Source organism: Epinephelus lanceolatus, chromosome 8 (assembly GCF_041903045.1).
Source record: "Epinephelus lanceolatus isolate andai-2023 chromosome 8, ASM4190304v1, whole genome shotgun sequence".
Classification (NCBI taxonomy): domain Eukaryota; kingdom Metazoa; phylum Chordata; class Actinopteri; order Perciformes; family Serranidae; genus Epinephelus; species Epinephelus lanceolatus.
In genome coordinates this window covers 37,943,243-37,959,442 of record NC_135741.1, presented here as the reverse complement: position 1 = coordinate 37,959,442, position 16,200 = coordinate 37,943,243, and the positions used below count along the sequence as shown (strand labels likewise).

At 43.2% G+C, this 16,200-nt stretch overlaps 1 protein-coding gene across 11 annotated transcripts in view; it reads left to right on the top strand.

Annotated features, from left to right (window-relative positions):
* The window catches only part of agrn (agrin), a 302,216-nt gene that overhangs the window by 203,445 nt on the left and 82,571 nt on the right, over positions 1–16,200 (top strand). For all 11 annotated transcript variants that reach the window (XM_033628910.2, XM_033628916.2, XM_033628914.2 and 8 more), the window contains 3 exons: positions 160–384; positions 2,550–2,774; positions 8,347–8,553. In XM_033628910.2, the coding sequence (XP_033484801.1) occupies positions 160–384; positions 2,550–2,774; positions 8,347–8,553 (657 nt within the window). The remainder of the gene's footprint in view (positions 1–159; positions 385–2,549; positions 2,775–8,346; positions 8,554–16,200) is intronic.

The window sequence follows — 16,200 nt, the reverse complement described above, 5'->3', positions numbered from 1 at the left end:
TTATTTCTGTTGTAAAGTTGGGCATTTTAACATGGTGGTCAGTGGGGATTGATTCGCCCTTTGAGCCAGCCTCAAGTGGCTGTTTGAGGAACTGCAGTTTTTGGCACTTGCCACTTGCTTTTAACTAAACCTTGTTTTCATGTGTGTCCCTGCCTGCAGCTCTGAAGGACCCTTGCACTGAGGTGACCTGCAGCTACGGGAGCACCTGCGTACAGTCCTCAGATGGCTTGTCAGCTAAATGCATGTGCCCCCTCGGCTGCGAGGGCAAGCCCGTGCAGACAGTCTGTGGCAGTGACGGAAAGGACTACCGCAATGAGTGTGAGCTCCATCAGCACGCCTGCAAGAACCAGAAGAACATACGAATGCAATACCAGGGGCACTGCGGTGAGCTCTCTCTCCTCGTGTTTACACATCAGGATTCTTTTATTATTCATTTAGTGTATTTGGTGCCCAGAAAAGAGATGAAAAGTGGGCATCACAGCCCAAGATACCGTCTTAATGTGTTTGATGATATATTAGATTTACAATGACATAAGCAAGGGAAAAGCAGAAAACTCACATTTGAGATGGTGGAATCAGCTCATTTTTGACATTTAGCTTGATAAATGACTTGAATGACTACTTTTGTTTCTCTCTGCAGTCTCTGCTCCTCTCTTTTCTTCTCCCTGCTCTGTTTACTACCTCTGGCTTTTGTTGTTCTTCCTTCACATACTCCACTTACTTACGGCGCGCCTCTGCTAATTCTCATTTTTCATTCAGGTTGCTTTGCTTCACACAGGTACTCCTGTGGTGCGAATTGTTGTTTTCTCTAAGTAGGTCTTCAGAGCTGTCGTTTTCGTCAGGCCCGGCTTTTTCGCTCATCCTTGTTATCATCAGGCGATAGTTGTTTACTCCCAAGGCGCTCAACTTTGAGGTTTATTTTGTTTGTTTTGAGCCAGATGGAGGGAAAGAAAAGCAGACACAAGCTCTGTCTCTTAGCAGCGGGAGCCTCGGGGAGACAGAGCAGGGTGGCGGGGAAAGAGAGATGGATGTGCAGGTCCGCCAGCGGAAGGTTGGTCGTATAAATCCAGCCTGAGACGGCCAAAATGACCTGAGTTGCCCCGTCCTCCCTGGGGAGGGCCAGGGCTCAGGGGACCAGTCGGCCCTGATGGTCCTCTAAATCTTCCTACAGCCATTTCATCTAAAGCCTTGGCTATTTCAAGTTGCTAGCCCTAGCCAGACAAATGCAGCTGATTTATCCACGCTGCTAGTTTTTGCAGCAAACAGGCCATTCTTTTTGTAATTACCCTCCTTGCTCAGCTAGAGGAAAGCATGGATCCTGGAAGCTGTTCTTCTCAGTTAATGGGAGGTAATGGTCTTTCTCTCAGATAATGGTCTGGCTGGCGGGTGAAGCACTGCGTTATGCAGAGACGCTGCATGCATTACGATAAACCCCCTGTTTGCTTGGTTGCTAGTCTCTGCAAGCCTTTGCATTGTGCTGATAGAAAACAATCTGAGGCCTGGCCAGAGCTTGCCGTGGTCACTCCGCCTCCCAGCCCTCCGTAGCCAAAGCACTCTGTCCCTTTTTATGTTCATGCATTGTCACTCTTTGTATCCCTGCCAGAGGTCTTTGGAAACCATTTCCCCTTATTTTCATTCTCTTTCTCTTCCTCCATACTCCTTTCCTGATGATAGGGTGTTTCATCCTCGGTGTGTTTTGAATGACTCGCCGGCAGCTTGGCAGTGATTTGATATGTCACGGTGCTACATAAATCCTTTGTCTTCCCACATGCTGAAAGCGTAGCGGGCAGGATAAAGCTCGGGCTCCTGTTTCAAGGAGTAACACCCCCCGTCCCACACATCCACAAACCAATTCCATTATGATCACGGACTGATACGGCCGAGCGTGCCAGACCAACGCTCCCCTGGAAGAAGGGAGGTGCCAGGGAGCAAATCAAACGGACCGTCTCTTCATCCATTTCCTTGTCTCCCCCTTCACATCCAAGGTCCCACTCTAAGCTGCTCTCAGCTGCTGGGCCACTGATAATATCTGTGGAGCAGCAGTGATGGAGGATCATGTCTCCTCTTTCCTTTCATAGTCTTCTCCTTTCTCTTCTCTTCTCTTCTCTTCTCTTCTCTTCTCTTCTCTTCTCTCTTAATTTACTCGACAAACAAAGCTTAATGCATTCAGCCTATTCTGAGATGATTATTTTGCCTAAAAAAACATTACATGATTGTTGTTTACTGCAATTTAAAAACAAGCTCACCGGAGCTCTAACAGGAACTTTGAACTTTGGAAGGAATTTAACAGTTGCCAGTTTTGAGGCAATTAAGCCAGGACACATGGTATCTTGTTGTATTTGAATGTGTGTTTTTCTTTTGCCAAGGTATTGTTGTTTATTTTTCCACAGAGGACCAAAAGATGGACAAAGATGTTTTTGATTAGACTTTCTTGTTCAGTCCCCCAGGGTCTAATTAACATAAAGAGATTTTTAAATGTTATCTCACAACAAAATTGTTCTACTGCTGTACTGTGGTACATATTCATGAAAGAGGTTGTGTCTCCACAGACCCATGTAAAGACAGTGAGAACAGTCTGAGCACCATGTGCCGGGTGGAGGCTCTCACCCGCCAGCCCCTCATCTTTGGCCTGCCAGAGTCGTGCCCCCCGGGTAATGAGCCTCTGTGTGCCAGCGACGGCCAAACCTACGCCAGCGAGTGCGCCATGACAGCAACTGGCGTGCAGAAAGGCATCAAGCTCAGGAAGATCCACGCGGGACGATGCAGAAGGCTAGGTAAGGGCAGATAGGGTGAGCTCCCTTGCCAATAGCAGGCACTGAAAAGGTACTGTGGTGAGAGTCAAGCAAGTCAAGTTGAGCCACTGCTATAAGTCAAGCACGACAAGTCAAATCATTGATCAGGTCAAGCAAATCACAAGTGAGGTGAACGTTGGCTTTCTAGCTAAAAGTTAGCTAAACAGACTCATTCATGTATCTTTGCTTTGTGGGTTTTGTAGTGACAGATTAAGTTGGATGTGTGGTGGTCATGTCATTCATTTTTGAGCTGTGAACCTTGCATACCGCTGTTCTATTCACACTGCCACCATCAACAACATAATCCTTGAATCCAGAGTTTCTTACTTCTGGACTAGCCAGGTTTGCACACATTGCACTAGAAATCCACTAATCAGGTTTCAAAAACAAAATGTAACTTCTCAATATCTAGATTTATGCAAATATTCATTAAAAAATTCATTAAGGTATGAATGAAGTCAAAGGACAAGTCATGTGACTCAAGCCCCCCACCTTTGCTAAAAACTTAAGGGTGAGAGAGAAAGTAAGTAATTTCAATGAATGCAACATTCAGTGGGGATTTGTCCTTGCTGCGGCTCACAAATAATTAAAAATGACACATAACACACAGAACATAGTGGATTTAAAAACTATGCTATTATGAGCAGCTTAAGAAAAACCTCCTAGTTTGCTGGTGGCTAAATATTAAAGGAAATAGGGGAAAGTAACACACTTTTTATTCCTATGCCCCACAACAGCTCCTTGATGATGTCCTTCTTGTGGTTTTTTCCCGACTTTCCTTTGTTGTTGTAGCTGTGACTTTTCTTTGCTGTGGCCACAACCAGCTTAATACTTGCCATAACATCATACAGCCCATAATTGTCCTTGATTCATTTTTTTATAACCCACTGTTCCACCTGCAGCACTTCTGAATGTTCATGGACTGGTAGTGAAAAGCTAAATAAAAATGTTTTATATGTTGATATGTAGTGAAAGATGAGACTTTATAGTCATTTTCAAAAAGAATGCCCTGTTGTAAAAATAATCCAGGTACAGTGCTCAGGAGAGAACACACCGATTACCTTCATATTAGTACAAAGCACTGGCACTCTAACAATGTAAAACATTCTCATCACAAGGGTCAGCTCAACAGAAATAGTCAGGATGGTTTTAAAGGGTTAAACAAAGCAAAACAGTCATGAAACATCTGCATCACCTTGTCATATATGCAAGCATTCACATAGTTCACATGCTTCCATTCTAAAATTTGAACAGCTGTAGGTGAGCTAGCTTTAGGATCAAACCCTGTAACTGTGCTTTAGTAAATAATGGTACAGAGATAAATGACTCTGAGGTCTCGGGGTCTGTACTGTATCCATGCTAGGAGTAGCCTCTTCCAGCCTGATAAGAGCCTCCAGGACTGTTATCTGTGCTATTAGAACAGGGGGCTTAAGCCTTAGTCAACAAAGAGCTGTCAGCTTTTACTGTACGTCTGATAGCCATCGGAGGAAATCCAATTTTCCCGCTGTGTTGTCGGCAAGGGCCTCGCAAGAGCCACAGTCGTGTTGGCTTACAGCAGTGATGTGCGGAGACCCCCACCCATGTACTGAGACCCCTGACAACACCAAAGACAAGAATAGATCACTGCATGACGCCCTTTGGTACAGTCAACAATGAAGGCTGATACACACTTCTTTGACACACCCTGCTTCTCCCGTTCGCTCAGCTTGACAGCCTGATGGAGGACTGTGAGGGCTTAAAATTGCACAAATCCCGGTCTGAGTAGCGTTGTGAGTTTGTGTTTGCGTATCAGTATGTGTGTGTGTGTGTGTGTGTGTGTGTGTGTGTGTGCGTGCGCGCAGATATATGTGTGTGTGAGCAAGTGGATGAATGCCTTTTTTTCCTTTTCTGCTGTGCGTTTTTCAAATGAAAGAATAATTCAATTTGAAACAGAGATCCATGAAATCATATCCCTAAGCAAATTACAAATTGGTATCTAATGAAAATGGCCATTTCGACTTGTAACCATGACATTGCACATCCTTATAGCCCTCTCACTCAGATACAGCAGCGATGTAATTAAGTGTGGCATGACAGGCTTTTAAAGAAAGAAGAAGACGGAATTGAATTGCTGTACAAATTTGATCCACTGATCAGGAATGAAATAAATTCGAAGCCTGGCGAGTGTCTGCAGAACAGAGGCCTGCTTCAAATTGGATTTTCTCACTTCAATGGCAAATTTGCCATTTTACATTACCAGTGTTTCTTTCTTTTTTCCTAATTTCCGTAATAGATTTCTGCTTAGTGAGTCAAAATGTAATGAATATAAAGGTTTAGACTTTAGCTTGACCCTAAATTAAAATTCTTGAGTATGAGTTCCATAATTTTATTAAAGTTACTGGGGAACTTTTATCATTAAAGTTAGATGGAAGCATGGCAAGCCTGAGCTCCAGTCAGTTGTCAAGGGTTATATCACCAAAGAACATAACAGCGGCCAATCACAATGTTATTAAGTGGGGGATTTTTGCCTTGGATATTAATAAAAGTCACAGGGAACGTAAGAAAAAAAAGCACCTTTCTGAACGGAAATAGAAATGATATCTTCCTGACCCTACTAAAGTAATGTATTTCAATAAAATCTAATATTTTCACTTTTTCATGATCCAATCTCATGTGGTAAAAGCAATTATTTCTGCCACAATAGTAAATTACTCTCTCAGCTTCAAAGAATTCACCTCAAGTTCACCACAAAACATGATTGATACTTTTCTAAAAATGAAGCAAACAAATTAGGTGCTTTTTTTCCCAAGCACCAATGGTATAATTTATTCATTCACATTTGTAATTTGGTCTGTGGTTAATACAAGCTCAAAAGACTTTAACGTTTGGTTTTACAACATGAAATGTCAGCAAATACCCAACTTGTGATTTTTGAGGCTTTTATGTGTGTTAAAATGGCGGATTCTAACAAGTGGCTTAATGAGACTACAGAGCATCATAACCCTGATCGCAGCTGTGCAGCTTTGTTGTGGCGGCGACGTTGAGGTCATGCGACTGTGGTGTAATTTGTTTAAAGCCTAATGTTAGCTTTTTACTTAAGGTGATTGCATTTAGGCTTCAAAAATCATGTCAGTGGTGCGTGTTTGTGAAGATTATCTTGCTGAACAAAATGTGTTGGTATCATAAATGTGTGTTTGCCACAGAGGTTATTTTCTACAATAATTCAAAATTCAATAGAAAAATTCCATTGGCTTTTTGACAAGGCAGCCAAGGTGATACTGATTTCTGTGTCAGCCTACAAAAAAAATGTAATCTCTGCAGCACTCTATAAACGTACTCTTTTTAGTGTGACTAGCTTTGTATCGGCCTGCCTGCAATCTAGGGGTGGGAATTACAGAGTAACTCACAATATAATACTATCATAAAAACGATGGTATCACAATAAGGCGATTGTACGATACTTGATACTTGTCTATGGTTCATTATGTTTATGTGTAACTGACGAAGAAAAAATAGCCCTAAGAAGGAAACAAAACAGGAATTATGTGTGTATTCACAACATTGTAGTGTCAGTTTTAACAGAATTGGACAACTGAGATGAAACAATGTACAAGTGCACAGAGTTTTAGTTTAGTGCCTTTTAACACACACATTGTAGGCTGACTGCCAGTGGTGGTAGTGTTAGCCATTTTCTCCACGATGCAATTAGGATGATGACAAATCAGGTGGCTATGCATGTTAATTGTGTTGCATATGTACTTTACTTTCAAGGGACAGTGGCCCAGACACTTAAATGATGACAGTCCCTCTCTGATTTGTTTTTCTCTGCTGTCCGCTCTGTCTGCCGTTTTCCCCTTGTGAGTGTCTTTTTCACCGCAGTTAGTTAACTTCCATTCACTTTACCACCATTCATTGGCTAAGCGCTACCACAAGGACTCATGAAGTAGTGACTCTGGTAAGTCAAATTGGCAGGGTAATCCGTTTAGAGCGCATGCATGCTTTAATATAAATATTGATATTAGGCACCACAGTGCGTCCATAACGTATCGCAAGAGGAAGTAACAACACATATTCCTATATTGATTTTTTTCCCCACTCTTACTGCAATCTGGTGGCTGATCTGTTTGGCTTGTATTGGATTTAAATTAATTTGTGCAATCTTACATTTTTTCTCTTATTTAAATGTAATTGAATTGATTTATAATTTTGTGTATTATAGAAGTGAAAAGTCCCTCACACAGATCAAAAACAACATTAAAACCACTGGTGGGTGAAGTGATTAACATTGATCATCTCATTACAATACACTGTTTTACTGGGAAGCCTTGGATCCTGGCATTCATGTGGATGTCACTTGACAGGCACCACCCACCCAAAAATTGTTGTAGGCGGGTACACCCTTTCATGGCAATGACCCTCCCCGATGGCAGTGGCCCCCCCAGCAGGACAGTGTGCCATGCTACTCAGCAAAAGCTGCTCAGGAATGGCCCGAGGAATGTGACAAAGAGCTCAAGGCATCAACCTGGCCTCCCAGATCCCAGTCTGATCAAGCATCAGTGGGACATGCCGGTACCTCTCCTGACAACCCACAGGACTCCAAGGATCTGTCATCAACACCCCAGTGCCAGACCCAACAGGACGCCTGTGTTCCTGCCTAGACAGTTCAAAGCCAAGTCTGATCCAAGGAGGCCTTACTGTGGATCTGGGGTACCTCTGGGGTACCAGCACATCCCACGAATGCTTGACAAAATTGGGATCTGGAAAAAGTTGAAGGTCAGGTTGATGCTTTGAACTCTCTCTCTTTCTCAGGCCATTCCTGGGCAGTTCTTGCCATCGGGGAGTGCCATTTTCATGAAGAGGGGGTACATGGTCTTAAACAGTGTTTGGGTGGGTGGTGTGTGTCAAAAGGCATCCACATGAATGCCAGGACCAGAGGTTTCCCCACAGAACACTGCACTATAACAAGATAATCAGTGTTATTCACTTTACCTGCTTTTATTTTAAATGTTTAGGCTGATCGGTTTAGATTCTTCTTAGAATGACTATTGTTTTAATACCACACTAATTAACCTGTAATGTGCATGCAATGTACCGGTAATCATTTCTTGTAAGTAGTTAAAACAATTCCAATTCCTGTCCTGTCTTCCTGAAAAAGGCTCAACCTCTGCTGTCGAAAGAACAGCTTTCACACGCACTACCAGTGGCATCAGTCCACCCTGACATGTAATTACTTGTTTGGATGAAAACTGATTTATTCCCCCACGGTTGGACCTGTGGTGTCACGCAGCAGGAAGAACAATCAGTTTAACACTTTAGCTAGCTTGAAATGTTGTTTTTCTACGCTTGCTGAGTACTTCCGTTGTCTTTGGCTTTCCTCTATGGTGATCAGTCTTTCACACTGTTGCAAAATTGGCAGTTAGAAAAAATAACCTTATCAGTGTTTATACAGATGGGTGACAAATTAAAGGAAAAATCTGAAGAGTTTGGCTTAGGTTACCTTGAAATATTCCCAAGGAGGTATAGACAATTCACAGATGCTAGATTCATTCCTTTCCCCCCTATCTCCTTCTTCCAGAGGACTGTCAGGAGGAGTGTCTCTTCAACGCTGTGTGTCTGGTGGAACAGCTGAATGCCCGCTGCTCCTGCGATCCCATCGAGTGCGACGGCACTTACAAGCCCGTGTGCGGCAAGGACGGCCGCACCTACACCAATGACTGCATGAGACGCAAGGCGGAGTGTCTGAGCAGGACCCTCATCTCCATCAAGCACCAAGGGCCCTGTGGTGAGTGGAGCAGGAGGATGGGAAAGAGAAGCTTTTACAGGGACTAATGCTGTTTCCTCTCAAGCCTTCTCTGTCTCTCTCTGCTAATTTTAATGCATATTCAATGTGTTTTTCCCTCTCTATCTTCTAGGCTAACTGTATGTACTTTGAACTTTGCTGAAAAGTGTCTGAAATGGTTTGGTGATGCTCTCTGAAGGGGGGGTCAGGGTAACTCAAACCGACAGGACTTGTGTGCCTTTCTTATAAAAAGCCGTGCCTTCACTTCTCCACTCGTTCACCTCCCATCCATCTCCTCATCCCTGACACACTTCATCCCTCCATCTCAAACACGCAACCAAAATGAAACGCCACCTTCACGTTGCTTTCATCTGCTCTCTGTCTTCTACTCTGTCACTACTGCCAGTCTTCCACTTCGGTGGCTTTTGTCGTTTTTTTTTTTCCTCTCCTCTGTCTTTGTCTCTTTGTCTTGTGTGTTGCTCTTTCTTGTATAAAAAAAAGCTATTCTTTCTTGTTTCAGTGCGTCAGTCAGTCTGTCTGTCTGTCTTTGTCCATGTGGTCGTCTTCCTGGCTGTCTGGCTGCAAATGGGAAATGGGGTCACCCAGTGGTTGACCTCATCAGGTGGACTCTGGGAGGTGAAGCCCTTCCCCTCGCTCCAAAAGGACCTAACAGGAGGGGTCTTGTACCGCTGTCTTTTTCTTCTCACTCCTTCTGTCTTTTTGTGTCATTAATGTCCTCTCCTTGTGTTTATCCTCCTGCAAAGATGTGATCCATGAGGTTGGAGAAGTCTTCCTCTCTCCCTGCTCTCTGTTTTATTTCCTGTCTAACTAAAAAACAGCCTCTCCTGTTCCTACCTGCCTAACCACCTCTGACTCCTCTCTTTCTGCATGCAGTAGTGCACGTCAGCTCCTGACCTCACTGCCTCCTGAGCAATCCCTCTCTCTCCATCATCTCATCAAAGCTCGCAACTACCCGATGAATGCACAAAGCTCTGTGTTTTTTTTTTAAAGAATTTCTGAGGATAAAAGCTACACTAGGGTCAGAGTTCGATTGCATTCAATGGAATCTTTTGAAATTCCTTATATCTGATCTTTTTAGGTTTAGAGTAAGTCGAAATCAGCTTTGCTATAACTTTAAAATTTAGTTGAAATCTTGGACCACCTGTAACTGCGCTTCCCACTTGCCAGAATAAATGGTTGCATTTTACATTTCTGCAAATATGTTATATTTGTACATTCTTATGTAGCGGATACATTGAAATTTTATGTTTCAACAACACCGTGGTTACATGTAGTTAGGTTATGGCACAAAAACCACTTGGTTATGGTTAGGAAAGATCATGTTTCGGCTTGAAATACCCAGTTTTGGGGCCACAATCCCCGCTGTAAACAAAGCAATGTCTCAGTAAAAGACAACTGGTTTTGCTTGCCACTATCCCTGGTGGAAATACAGTAATTGGTTGCTAAAACAAACCTCATTTGGTGGCTAAAATGCCACTGGAGGACACAGTTTGTTGCTTGGTTTGCAGGTCTTAAACAGTGGTCTGCAGCTTGACAAACTTCTTGCCTAAATGCCACGCTATCCACTATCCCCGATGTAGCAATGATATTGTAGGGCTGACTACTGGTGTTTTCAAGGTGATATATTTTTTTTAATACTCATCAGTAATGTCGGTATAATGACTAAGTGGGTGAAGGCAAATAATAGAACAGCTAGAACAATCTGGTAAGTTCAAATAATAACATCATTTTATTGTGATGCAGCCTTTACAACCAGGAGAAGACAACACCTACAGTATGACAGTATCCAAAATCTAAGACAATGTTTAGTCTTATATCATGATACTGATATGATGCAGACCTACTGCACTAATGCAAATGTGTCAATTTGACATAAATGATAAAATGTAAAAAAAACAGTTGTCAGACTTTCTTGTGACATCATAAAATTTCCAATGCCCACTTGGCACTCTTGTATCCAAATTATGGTTCAGTTTCACAGTAAATATCAGATTCATCCAAATCATATGCATTTTCCATCCCAGCATATTTTCTGAGAGTGATTGTTTTTTTTAATATTGATTGTTTTTTCCTGTCAAAGTTTATTTTTTTAAAGAATGCCCTTAAACATGTACATATTTTTTAAAGATGACTTTAATCTGGCTCACTCCCCCCTCCACCAGTATCTTAATAACCCATTTTTGACACTGATCTGTGCTGTGATCTGTGTCACCTTTTGACTCAGGTCTACTTCCTTATTTGATCCATTAGCGAAAATCTGTATTTGTTCTACATGTATACTATAAGGCATGGTATAAACAGTTTTGGTTTTAGGGCCAAGTGCCTCTCTAGTGATTCCTGAAGGTGATTTGAATGCCTCATTTTATGTGAATCTCCTGCTGAATCAAAAGCATCTTTGTTGTTTCCCATCCTAACCCGGTAACCCAGCATGCACAATAAAGCCAGAGCAAACTGCTCATGCTGCTCAGTGTCACACTGCCTCAATCAACAAATCCACACAGCAGACACGTTGTATTATTTTGTCCAGAGTTGCTGTCCACATTTTCATTGCTGTTGTGACAGAGGCCGATAAAAACGAGAGAGATCTGTCCATCCCCCAGGCGTTTGGGTGGAGCTGAATACCAAAGTTATCTCCAGTTGTCAGCATCGGGAGGCAACCAGCACTCATTAGCATTATTCGGCCGTGTGAGCTGTGCATAAATTAATGGCAGTGCGAGCTCTTATGTGTTTTGCTCTGTTTCATTATTTCTGGCAAATGGTGTCTCAGTACCAACCCCCCACCCTAGTCCCCCTCCCTCATTTCTTTAGTTATTTTACTTTCTTTCTCTCTCTCTTCATCCTTCCTCTCTTCCCCTGTGCATCGCAGCCGTCAGCGACTGGTAGTATGTTTCTTTAATGCATTTTTATTGACATTTGCATATTTTTCAAAACAGAGCACCACGAACGCCCCCCCCCCACCCCCCGATTCAGTTTTAATTAAACATCAAAAGAGGCGAGCATAGGTGCCCACAGAGACTGTTGGTTTAGTCAGACAGATGATACGCATGCAAGGGGTGTGTGTGTTTGTGTTTGTGTGTGTGTGTCCATGCACATGTTAGAACTTTCTTTCTGTCTTTCTGTCTTCCCTCTCTGTCCCTCATGTCCTTTCAGTGTTACTGCCAGTGTGTTAGTAGGACTGAGTCCGGATTATATAGAGGTCCCTCTCTGTGTAATAGCACTGCCCCAAAGACTTAAGATATACATAAGCCTTACACACACCCAAGGGCTGCATGCAGTGTGTGTGTGTGTGCGTGTTTGTGTGTTTGTGTGTGTGTTTCTGTATTCCAAAAAGGCTGCCTTGTCTGAGATCGATCAATAGCCCGCACTGATCATGCGACAGGAACACACACTGTATACAGTATGAGACACACACTCCCATTGTGCTCTTCTGTGCTTTTGCTCTGGCAGTGACTGGCAGTGTCAAAAGAAGCCTGCACAATGACCGCTGTGTGATCGTGGTCCACTCGCACTGATTCAAGGCTTTAGACAAAGCTCCATGCATCTGAAAAGGAAGAGTTTGAGCTATTAGATTATCATTATTTGATAAATAATGATCTCCATCCCCGTTTCATTGGCTGAGTGGTGCGTTGGGGCTGGGTGATCGATCGCCCCTGCCAGCTGTCAAACGAATGAAATGCTCCTGGTCTGGCGCTGTCGTAAATCTTGTTTCATGTGGGTGATGGCGCCTAATGTCACCCCTCCCATGTCGGTGCTTGCCTCCACAAAGAAACGGTCATGCAAAGAACCCACATGTCCATAATGTCCTAACTGCTGTCCTCCCCAGAACAATTTGATTGATATCTTAAGCTCATCGCTTTAGAGATTGAGACACCACGTGGCATTTAGCTGATTAACTTACGTCCAGGTGGAGTCACAAATCTTCTAGACGTCCAAGAACATGTGAGCGTAACTGTGAAGGATTTTCTGGAAGTGAATCAGAGCTGGCTGCTGGGAAGGAGGGTGAATTGGTCTGCAGCCTTGGATTTTGTGATAGAATATGAGAGCCCTGTGACACGTGAGGAAGAAATGATGTTTGTCATCATCACAGAAGGAGATGAGATCACACAGCCAGTCACAAATCCACTATTAGTATTGTCAGTTCTGTTTTCTTTACTCTGGACTTTATTCTCATCATGTTTGCTATCATGATGATTACACTGGAATTTTCATAGCTGACTTCAATATAGAGCTCTTAAAGTACCATGTTGCTGTTCTCCAATACTCACACACACAAACTGATTAAAACATCATTTTAACCTCACAAGGCAAAAGAACCTGCCATCATGCAGAATCCGAATAATATGCAAGAAATATCTGCTGCGATTAATTCATAATTGACTGTAATTCCATGCAGATGGTTTCAATTGGACGTTTCATAGCATGGAACACACAAGCATATTTTTAGGCCGAAGCATCAAAGTCCTGTTTTTCCTCTTCCTTCTCATATGATGTCAGCACAGCAGGGCACCAGCACACACTAAACAAGGAAGAGCATGTGCAGCGTTGGACATTGTTGCAGATATATATTTAGAGGAACAAGCATTGGAGGTACATTGGCACCCTGATGTTTTCACAGGCTTTTGTTCTTTCTTGCTTTTTTTTTGAGTCTATTTTGTTTCCATACAACTTATTGGTCAGTTTGTTTAGCGCCATCATCAGTCCAGCGTTTTAGGCCATTAACAGTTTTGCAGTCTCTCTGCAATATTGGGTTGCTCCAGCTACTCTTTGAATCTTCCCCCAGCAATACAACAAGCTGTTATGTTTGGTGTGGTCATAGCAAAAAGGGTTATCCTGAGAGAGTGGACATCAGTTTCCTCTTCGTGCTTTAAAAAAATGGCTAAATGACATGGTTTCTCGTCTGTACCTTGAAGACATTTGGTATACCCAGTCCAATGCCCACCCTAAGTTTCTTAGAAGGGAGAGATGTAACTTTGGGAACTGATTGTATCAGACTGTCCTTTATCTTAGTGCTCAGATTTCTAACTTTCATCTTGGCCCTTCCTCGACTTCTCTTGGTCCTGGTTTCATGGACTCTATTTCTGATGCACCATCCAATTGGGGACATTTCAGCCATAGTGCAGACTGACATGCATATGTGCAGTTTTTCTGTGAGCTGGCAGTTTGTCTTATTGCATTATACTCTGTCGAGTGTGTTTCTCCTTTTTTTGTTTTTTGTGCTGTAAAAAGAAAAGGAAAACTTTGCTAAATAAATTATGGAAAAAAACAACAACTATGGGATGCCTTTAAACAGGCTATTGTAAAAGTTATTCTGAAAGCCTCACATAGACTTCCACTGAGGAGTGAAAAGTTTTTCAAAATAATTATAAAATGAGCCTTAAAAATCTGTTTACTCAATATTAGAGACTTCTTTTATAATTAAAGTGTTTAATTAAAACTTTCTTTTGTCTTGGCCCAAGTTATATCACTGCTTTGTTCCTGCCCAGATGGTTTGTTTCCTGCAGCCCCTTTAAGTCGAGCTATTTCAGTGCATACTCAGTAGTGCTTTGAATCAGTGGAAACAGGGGTGTGAGGTGGCTCACCACAACTCCCTGGAGCCTGTTGATGTACTGGCCTCACGTCTGGTAGTAGTAGAATAGGAAGTGGAGAGTTTCTAAATTGGTAGTTAGGCTGTTCATAAAAAAGAAATACAAGCAAAGTGTGGCTTTTGAGAGCATAGACGAGGATAATTCTGTAAAACCACTGAAACACACACAGTTTGAGAGGAACACGTTGGCAGGCAAAGTAGGAGTGAACAAATGAAAGAGCTAGTTGCTGACAGAAATTCTTTATCCACAGCTCTTTTGTCATTTCATGTGCATGCAGCCGAGTGTGTGTTTGTGTGTGAGTGCATGATTGAGAGCGCAGAAAAACTCATGGAAGTGCGAGAGAGTTGCTTGAAATGTGTTGCCTGTCGCCTCCGGAGGTTAACACAAAATCACTCAGCGGCAGACACATTGTCATTGACAAAGAGCTCTGCAAAGCAGGAAAGGAAAATCAGTCACCTTAGGTGTCAAGACTCTGTGCCGAATATTTTATCATTTGCATGTTTATTTGATTAGCATCTCTGCCGGCTGCAGTGATTGGACTCACAAACAGTCGTGGAGCTGGAGTATTTAAGTCAGCCTGAGATCACCAGTGCTGTTTTTCCTAATCAAGTTAATTAGAGGAAGTGCCGTGGGAGCCAGATTGACAGCAGCCAGGGACTGCCAGTCCACTTACTGCGGCCCGCAGGCTGTCATCGTGCCGAAATTGCAGAGAAATGTGGGTCAACAGGGTGCCAGAAGTGACTCGAGGCATTGTGATTGTCGCACGCCATCGGGGCTGTGATCAACCATGATTTCTACATTTTTCATTTCATTTCCTGTTTCTTTTGAGCCCTTCCTCGTGCTGTAGCTCCTGACTTGATTGGAGATGCAATAAATGTTGAGCGTTATTGCTCCATTTTCACTTCTTTTGCATACATCAATCTGAGAAATCATTTTTGAAACTTCCTGACACACACCCCGATGACAAAACCACTTGTTTGGATTAGACGGTGTTTAGACGTCGTGTCACCTCTGATAGATACATGTCACAAGATCAGGGAACCCAGCTTGTCTTTCTTCTTTCCCCACGCTGTTTTGGTTGTCTCCATTTTGAAGAGCAGCACGTTCTTAGTTGTAAATGCACAAAGAGGCTTCGATTCACCCCCTGCCTGTGATAAGTGTTCAGTGGTAGACAGACACAGCCCGCGGGTATGCCTTTTGCTGTATGCTAATATAGCCTTTTCTCTGCACCTCCCTCTCCCTCGACTAATATGATACATAAATGTTTTTAATGCGAGGGAGGCAAAGGGAGTCGGATCAAAGCCCTGCAGGTGAAGAAACACAGAGGGCGGGGCTTGCTGCAGATTGGCTGTGCCCCATTGGAGTCCTGTGTTGTAATGGGTTGCAGTTGTAGGTGATTCTCCCTGCCAGTTGGCTACTGCAAGCATCACCTGGATTACACTGATTCACTGCCCTGCATAATACGGGGAGTGATTTGGAATTGCACACAGACCCGAGGGGGGAAAAGTCCAATTAACATATGTATGAGCTGAGCGGAGATGGGAGGAAGCTCTCGCCAAAATAATCTCCCAGCATTTCACCGACATGTTACGGGGGGTTAACAGCGTACGCCTGCTCACTGCGGCAACCACACAATCACAGCCAGCGTCCTGTCGGAGCTTGCTGTGCCATCATGGCAACCTAACGAGGGGTTGTTAAGCTTTAGAGGTTACACTGCGTACTCACCACTTTACCAGTCAGATAACACCATTAAGTGGGCAGTAATGATACTTCAGACAGACAGGTAAGCAGGTATCAGGGCATCAGGGGAACGTGTCCTCTCAGTTTTTTCTTACTTGGCCGACCGTTGCCTCACCTGGGGCGAGCTGACACAACGCGGTCTAACCTGAAGTAATCCCCTCCGAGCCCTGAAGCGGGGCCATGCCATTAAAATACCACACTAATTAGAATAGAAAAGTTACACGGTGGCTGGCAGGAGAGGATACGGACTGAGATGACACCCAGTATGTAAAGTCGTCTCAACTGGCGTCATGGTACAGACACA